The following is a 9,233-nucleotide window of genomic DNA, read 5'->3' as shown; positions in this document are numbered from 1 at the left end:
TAAACCTAAGCAGTTTAAAAAGTGTTGGTATAATGTCAACTGAACTTATATATATATCCATGGCATGTCAATCAAACATGGTTTCTTTGCTTCTCTTTTACCAGAAGCTTGTTATCCAGATAGCACTGTATTATTTCTCAATAATAAAAAGACAGTAGCTTGTACTTGATGGTAACGAAGCTGCATAAATCCACGCTGACGGCAAAGCAATTCTACTGGGTTTTTTATGTTAAAATGTTTTTGATAGCCTCAAGGTATGCTGCTCCACATTATACAAATACTTTTTTTTTCAGGGAAACAACAGGTCACAGACATTCTGAACAATAGCTGACGTGCGTGTAATATCAGAAACAGGGTGGGAGGGGTGGGGACCAGTAAAGTTGTAAAAGTGCTCACATGACATGATATGATATGATGATTTGTCACAAGGATTTAGCCCAGAACTAAGAGCAAAGAGACTATTTAAAGGAAGAAAATGTATACTATGATAATTGCTAAATCAACAAGTATAATTTTGTGTAATAAAGGCTTGGAATCAATAAATCAATCTAATTTTCCCTTTATGCATTTTCCATTTGTTCCTTGTTCTGGGCTTATTTTGCGAATGTCCAAGCAGTGAACTTCTGCATAAACATTTACCTCTGTTTCTCAAATCAAACGCTACATTCATGGAAAACATTTTCAAAGTGGGGACGGAACAACTTTTTGAATGCCATTCTCCATACCTAGACGAGACAAATTCAACATAAATGTAATGTTTCATAAAATAACACCCTGCTTAGTCTGGGGAATGTAGAAACAATTAAACTTGATTGAAAGGTAGATTTTCTGAAGCTCAGTTACTATGTAACACGTGAATTAGGGAGCTGACTGATAAACACTATTGGGGTTATGTAATAAAGAGCACTAAGTTTGCCCAGGGGCAGAAACTCATAGCAACCAATCAGCAGGTAGAATTTACTAGTCAACTCTTTAAATACAAGCATATAATTGATTGCCGTAGGTTACAGCTCCTGGTCAAACTTAGTACCTTATATTACATTTGGGGGTGCATGCTTTTCACTATGTTATTAAGCTTACCCGCCAGCGCTATTTTAAAGAAATTAAATTAATACAAATTATATAAAGACTTTCTCAAATGCTATTTTCCATGGATTTTATCTGCAAATACTTCTATTGGTTCCATGAATTCCAAATCTCCCTGCAGTCCATTTACTAGTGCAGATAGAAAGCTCATCTGAGATGCTGCTTAATTGAAGTTTTCCTAAAAAGAGGCACATTTTTGACACATCAGTATAAAAGCAACAGTCCTGGCTGAGACATTAATGATGTGAGGGGCAAACTTGGACAGTTGTAGAGGACTAATTCATTTATTTTATCAAGACTGGTGCTTTTTGATTAGGACAGCAAAGAATCCAGAAAAAACGCCAATCTTTTTTTAATTCTTGTATTTTTTGAGTACAAAAATATAACCTGACATTGCTAAGAAATATCAAACTAAAATAATTCAATCTGGAGAAAAAAATAAAGGTTTGCATTCAGTACATTTTATTTTCCTTTTGTATTCTAATAAAGATACACTTTTTAAGGGTTTCAACTACTATATTTCCATTTTTCTTTCTGCTTTTTCAAATTCTGAGACAAGTATTTCCTAGGGACATAACTATAATGACTACAGCTTGACAGTCCTTGTGAGAGGCTGATAAATGGGCAATGGTCACCAATCACACGGGGAATGAATCAGCCCAGCAGTGGCTGTGGGGAAGATGTCTAAATCTCCCCTGCAGATTGGTTTAATATAAAAAACACACAGAACACCATTGCAGATCCTTGTCCCCTTGAATAATTACTACAAGCTCCCATGTGATTATAGGATAACTGTTGATGTAATAGTCTGGTGCTTTTAGATGAACTATATAATGTGTCAGTTGAATGTTAAGGTTTGATTAATAAAGTAATGCTGCAAATTTGTGCCAGTTCCAAATTGACTGCTATGTGTTACTGCAGGAAAAGGGCAGATAAGCCTCATACCCCCTATGTAATAAAGTTTGCCTAATAATTACTATTTCTGGGCAAAGTTAATGTAACCCATAGCAATCAATAAGATGGTTTTTTTTAACGAGGTGACCAGTAAATGCTACCTGTTGCTTGGTTGATATAAGTTACTGCGCCTAATGCCTTCTTTATTCTTTACATTTTAAGTGGCCTTCCTGAGGATGCTGGCTGACAGAGCTTACCACTGAGAACATTCAGTTTTGTTCATTGACATTTATTATCAATATTACCCTCTGCACTAACACATTAGTATAATTGACAATCTAAAATAAATCAAATAAAAAAAATTATGGGAGTGAGGAATATTGGGAGGTAAAAAGGAGTGTTATATGGCCCCACTGGCCTATCCTATCCTACAGTGCTTTACACCAAAATACTGTGCCAAGAAACACTCTTTAACTGGCTTTTTACCTTCTGCAGGCAGCACCTTACAGGTTCATCAGGTGATCAGGTTCAGTGTTTGGTAATCTGTTGGCTAAATTCTGTGGGTCACAGGAGTTGTATGCTGCACATCTCTTGATAAAGAGCCACAATAATATTAACAGTCAATACAAATTACAGAGTCAGCCATGAAAAACATGATTATATTAGGTAGGGTACAATTATCCAGCATTACAGAAATAGGCTATGCATCCTAGAGCTCACACTCGGACAACAAAACCCTTCTTGTATGCAAAGAACCCAAGAGCTGCAGCTGAAGCTAAAAATGTGGAATAGCAGAGGAATTGTGCCAATCCTTTGGCAGAAGGCAGGTTTCTTTCCAAAAATGTAGTCGGAAATGGCAGCGCTGGTACATCCTGAAATGAATATGTCAACAATTTAGCTTACAATATAGCACAAATAGTTTAACATAGCCAATTGACTCAAATTCTATGAAGTACAATTTCTGTTACTATAACTTTAACCAACACAATATTACTAATTAATTATTGAAATCTTTGTATTGCAGTAAGTGTCAAAATGTCCACTATTAACAGTGATCGGTTCCCATAGAAATGTATGGGAAGAGCTGTGGCATACCCTGCAGAAACAATGGTTACCAGTCAAATGTAACTCAAGCTGCTTTCTATATTATTATTATTCTTTATTATTTTGCAGATAATAAACTAGACAGTGTCAATCAGTTAGTTACCTAGGGGCTAATAAAGCAAATAAATAAGCAATTCAACTATGAAGAAAGACAGTCAAGGTTGGGGTTGTTTTCTCTGGAGAAAATGTACTTATGAGGGTACATGATTACTCTGCTTGGAGTTTTAAGCTTGGCTTGATGATTTGGCTGTTTTTTTCAACCTAGATTAATTATGTAACTATTAAGAAATGTACAGCAGAAGAAAAAATTGTGAATTTGACCTTGGTACATTGGTTTCCAACGTTGAAGAAGGGTTTAGTGCAGGGATAAATACTTATATTCTCCCATAAATATTTTTGTACTGCACTGTTGATTGGTTGTAACAGTAACATTTTCATTCTGTATATCTGTAACCATGTTATAAGCCACGGGGAACCTTGACCAAAAGTTGAACCTTAAAATAGGGTTTATAGGGGTTTTGGTATGAGGCAAATAGATTGATGATTATTATGCACCCTTTTGCATTATTAACATTAAAAACATATGAGGGACCTTTTTTGCAATCCATGTAGAAGACAATAAAGCCTGATTTAGCCTGGTACAAGTTGGGTGATACAGTGCACAGTCAGGCAAACACATGGCTATTGCACATAGGAATTTCACTGCACTGGGCTAATGCTAACTGACATGTAGCAATGAGACACTTTAGCCTGCTGGGCTGAGAATGACAGATATTTTCCCCAGTCACATAAATATTAGAAAAAATATTTTTTCCCCTTTACCTCAAGCTTCTATGAATATATGACTGACTGTGTTTGCCTCCCTTGTCCCTCAATTTTTACGCTTTTACAAGCAGCCAGTATGGAACCTGGTCTAGGGGATATGATGCCCTTGAGTAGCCAGTGAAATGAAGCTAAACATAGATGCCACTATTCATTGCAGAAACAACTCCCTAGGTCCTCTTATAGCCTATAATGTAAGATATCATAAATCTAAAATGTCCTCTTCTGTAGCAAGCTGAATTATGCAGGAATTTTCTATTATTATGAGTCTTAAAGTGAATATGTGCATTGTAAACCTTGGGTATTTATGTAATAACACTTCCTAGCTCAGGCCCTTTTTGATATGCAGAATTCTGATTAGCTTCTAGAATATTATTATCCCATTTAAAATTGCACCACGTTACTCATGTAATAATTTGACTCTTTTAGGCCTGTTTGTATCTATCAGTGGCAGCACAGCCAGTTGTTAGGATGAACATTTTATTTTGACATGATGAAGCATCATGGTTCTAATGGGCTAATTTTGTTAAAGCTGTTTGCCCTTGTAAGCTCTGATTTTGTAAGGCTGAATGTTCCTGAATGCTTTAAACTGAAAAGTAATATTGCATGAAATGACCTAGATCTCCAAAGAATATTTGATATAGCCCTTTCTGGGCTAAACTGAATAATGTCCACTATTTCTTCATTCAGTTAAATAAATGTTGACAGAATGTGGAATATGTGTTCTATATGGATATGGGTAAATAAAAGAAAAGTAATTTCAAGGCTTTTAGCACAAAGCAGGGCTGATTTATTAAACCCCCACAAGCGATAAGGTAATAAATGTTTCAAAATCATGCTCTTTGATGCTCAGTTACACTGGCATCATGGGCATAGCTACACTGTAAGCACAACAAAGCCCTATGCTTAAGTAAATATAGGCCTCCACTGTTCCTTATACCCACTGGGGTGCAAGCTAAGATACACACATGCCACCCACAGCCAATCCCCAATGAATGCCCCTGAGGATAAATGTACAGTGCTCCATTCTAAATACACTTGTTGCTTGCAGTATGTGTCCTTCCCTACCCATCATAATGAGGTCCAAGATGTTATCTGTCTTTTTTTTTTCTGAAAAATATATGCCATAATCTGTAAATAAGAAAATTATATGGCAGTATAATTACAGTAGCTGTATAATTACAGCACTTTAAATGCATATATGTCTACCTTTGGAGATGAAAAATGACTTGTATGGACCAAAGCTGCTTTTCTCAGGTAACTTATACAAGATTTTCTCAGGTAACACCTGCAATGTCTAGCTAGGAAAATGCCCTTGTGCCATTATCCTTACAATAAACATATTAATAAGTATATTTATTTTGGTGCAGTATGCATAAACAGAGACAAAGTTAACATACCTCAGATTCTGGCTCGGGCATCCATATCTCTTCCTTTGAAATGCGGCCCATTGTGCATAATACCTTCATGGACAAATAATGTAAGTGATTAATTCATTACAAAGCATATTTGTTTATGAACAGTAACATGATGTAAAAGAAATAATAAAATTTGCAGGCAGGTAACTGACGGTTATTTTAGATTAGAAGAATGACTTTATATATTTAGTTTATAACCTTTCAATGCAACAGATCAGTGCCACCATATTGACAATATATATTTTCTGGGAAATTTTGACAGCTCCATCTGGGATAATGACTGATCCTCTTTGGCGATGCAGAAAATATGCATGGTTGGTGTGATTTGAAGACAGGCTACAGAACTCATTTTGATAAAATCTTTTTTAATTCAACCCCAAACATCTGGTTTAAGTAGTAACAGAATGTTGGGAACTGCTTCTTTTAAAAATGGACCATAGGAGAGACTTTAAAAAGCAACTGCAGGATGTGTGACAATTTCCATACAATATCGGGCCACAGTGAATGCAAAGTGAAATTGCAATTTTTGGATGCAAACAGATTGTTACCCACAAACCAACATTTCCCCCCATTTCTAGCATCATTGCGATTTACTAAAATGGTCACTTCTTTGCCCACATAATGATGAATCCCACATGAGTTGCAGCTAGGGTTGCATGGCCTCCTCTCCTACCCTCTCTCTGCCCTACCCCTTAGCAAGTCAGTGGACTGAAGGATTTAAACAAAATTTTCAAATATATGGGCAGTCCACAAGTTTCTGATATAAGCACAAATCTATATAGTAAGTATGGCCCTGATGGCATCCACTTTTATATTAGGGCTGTATTAGACCTGTGCTACCTGGTTATCTGTATAAGGCACTCAGCAACATATACTGCAGCAACAATATGGATACTGAGAGAGTATTTAATAAAACAGCTGAAATGTTGGTTGTAGCACAATGGCTTCACCCTATAACTATGTCTGAAAAAACAACAGTCCTTATGACAAGCACTCCATGGAAATGATTCATACTTTGGGAAATGATTCAGCCTTGGGTCCAAGTTACATTATTGCACCCAGACCAAATTTTGTCCCAGTTATAAATGAGCTGAACACTATTTACCTACACACAATCTTTATTAAAGTGGACCTGTCACCCAGACAGAACAAGCTGTATAATAAAAATCCTTTTCAAATTATACATAAAATCCCATTTTTATTTGTTATTAAAGCATTCATAGCTGTTGTAAGCTCATTTAAATGTAGCCCTCTTTTGCTACTGCATGAGATCTATTACGCATTTACTTGCGTATGGTGCTACAGGAGTCCTGTGCCTCTGCTATATGGGAGAGCAGGTACACTATAAAATGGCGTGCCTCCACCCAGGGTCAGGACAGGCTGAACTGTTATACCCCTCCCTGAGAACTTCTCTGATCCGCAATACACATACACAATGGAAAGGTTGATGGATTTATTTGGCAGAACACTATACCTTTAAATTACAGCGATAGAGGTAGCCTGCCAGCCAGGAGCAACTTCACTGAATTAATACAGCTAGTGATCTCTGGACTGCTGAGGTGAATCCTCACTTATGTGGCAGTTGCTTCAAAGTCATGAGAAAGACTCCCTTTGGTTTTCTGTGCCCTTAAAAGATCACACTTTGCTCTTCAGAGCCCTGACAAGGATCCCCTTTCCTTCCGCACCCTAAAGAGAGTGCACTTTTCTACTACTGGGGTTCCCTAACAACTTTCACACACAGAAACTCTGGGAGCATGCACACTTTGTTTGTACTCTGCTGCTTCTCTCCCCCAGCAACACTTCCTCTCTCCCTCTTCCTTCCTGTAAGCTCACAGAAGGTGGGGCTCCTCCCTCTCCTTGCACAGCAACAATACAGAGGAGAGACAAGTGTACACAGCTCTCCTACATAAAAATCTGAGCTGTCAACCAAATAGTGTCTGCCCATCCTCTACGGGGCAGAAAATTACTTTCACTTACCATTCAGCACTTACAGATGTCACTGCTCTCCACACATTCCCCCGTTCTCTTCACTGTTTAATTGTGTAGCCAGTGCATGGGATGGACATCAGGTCCCCCATTCTGGTGCACAAACACAATTCTGAGATGAGTAACAGTGTCATTGCTATAATTATGAATTCCCAGACTGATGGAAACAGGATTCAAATAATTTATATAGTGTAACCGAAGTTCATTGTGCTTGACTAATGTGATAAAATAGGATTTTGAATCATTTTTTTCCTGCTTACTTTTCAACTTTTTTTTCTTAGCTACATTTTTTACTTAACTGCATGTATCATTTACTGTTATTATTAATACTCAGAGTATTATATGCCTTCCTTGTTCACCATGCAGTGATGAGATTATTAACATGTATGCTGCTTTCACTATATAAATGTAAATGCATACTATATGAACACACTGTACCTCTCTAGCAGCTCTCTCCCCAGCTTGAACAGCACCTTCCATGTATCCACTCCACTGTGTAGCTGTTTCTGTGCCAGCAAAGTAAAGCCTCCCAACAGGCTGCCTAATAACACTGAAGACATAACAATCTTATGAACAAAAAAAATCACTTAAACCAAATGCAAATCATTCATAATAACCTCTCTAGAAAGCTGTTGCCACTTGCAAATGGAGGGAGGCATTAAACATATAATCACACAGAGCTGGATTAATATCTTACCTTCCATATTGGGTCATGATGCCTGGTGGGAAATAAGCTGTGTAGCAGCCACCAGAATACTGCTCCTCACACCAGTTTTTCTCTTCATAGTGCACTGGCTGTTAATCAATAAAATGCCACGTTTTATATTTCATATGATAATATAGGGTACAATTTTGTAAGTTGAGAATTTACATTTACTATGAGGTGTGTTTCACTTTTACGTTAACTTTTATTATATTATAGAATGGCTAATTCTAAGCAACTTTTCAATTGGTCTTCATTATTTTTTATAGTTTTTTAAATTGCCTTTTTCTTTTCAGCATTCACATGGGGATCACTGACTCCATCTAAAAAAACAAATGCTCTGTAAACCTACACAATTATTGTGATTACTACTTTTTATTACTCATTTTTCTATTCAGACCCTCTCCTATTCATATCCCAGTCTCTTATTCAAAGCAATGCATGGTTGTAATTCAGACCCTAGCAACTAGATTGCTGGAATTGAAAACTGGAGAAGTACTGAATAAAAACCTCAAATGATAAAAAAACTAAAACCAATTTCAATTTTTTTCAGAATATCATTCTTTATATCATGCTAAAACACCCTTTTAATGGGACAGTTTGCAGGCCAGGAAATTCCCTAAATGCTTTTACACATAATGACATACATAATACATTTTTAAAATCCTGCTCCAGTTGTATAATATTTTTATTCAATAATATATTACGTTTTGTATTTTTTTGTTTTGCTTCACAGCAGCGATATATATGCAAAATATTCAATGCTGGGTAAAAATTTGCTATTTCACATATTGGGAATGGATTCTTATAAATTGGATATCATACAAACCCCCAAATGTAATATTTGGCGTTATCGCAGCACGCATTCGCACTTTTGCACAAAACAGTAGCAAACGCAAAAATAAGATGAGTCGCAATGAAAGATGTTTTCACTGGAAAAAAACTAATAACCATATACCTTTACCACATATAAAAAAAATGCTGGCATATATCTTTACCACATATAACTTGACCACATTTTTGAATTACATGAAGAATAGCGAAAAAACTTACGCAATGCGAACGGTGGAATTGCTCCACGAATATCTTTCTGCAAAAGTTTTACATACACCTTCTTCTCACAACACTGATAGCAAAGTCACGTGAACACAATTACATTGCGATTAGATTGTGAATAACATTTCCACTGAACAGCGACTACAGACATGACTCGTTAAAAA

General features: G+C 36.5%; 1 protein-coding gene across 1 annotated transcript in view; it reads right to left on the bottom strand.

Moving 5' to 3' along the window:
- Positions 1 to 208: 208 nt before the first annotated feature.
- The window catches only part of maob.L (monoamine oxidase B L homeolog), a 59,179-nt gene continuing 50,154 nt past the window's right edge, over positions 209 to 9,233 (bottom strand). Inside the window, exons 12-15 of the mRNA XM_041582103.1 lie at positions 8,008 to 8,105; positions 7,749 to 7,860; positions 5,307 to 5,369; positions 209 to 2,852 (exon numbers count right to left, since the gene is read on the bottom strand). Of these exons, the coding sequence (XP_041438037.1) occupies positions 2,697 to 2,852; positions 5,307 to 5,369; positions 7,749 to 7,860; positions 8,008 to 8,105 (429 nt within the window). The 3' untranslated portion in view covers positions 209 to 2,696. The remainder of the gene's footprint in view (positions 2,853 to 5,306; positions 5,370 to 7,748; positions 7,861 to 8,007; positions 8,106 to 9,233) is intronic.

This window comes from Xenopus laevis, chromosome 2L, assembly GCF_017654675.1.
Source record: "Xenopus laevis strain J_2021 chromosome 2L, Xenopus_laevis_v10.1, whole genome shotgun sequence".
Classification (NCBI taxonomy): domain Eukaryota; kingdom Metazoa; phylum Chordata; class Amphibia; order Anura; family Pipidae; genus Xenopus; species Xenopus laevis.
The sequence above is the reverse complement of the archived record's forward strand: the minus strand, read 5'-3'. Positions and strand labels throughout refer to the sequence as shown.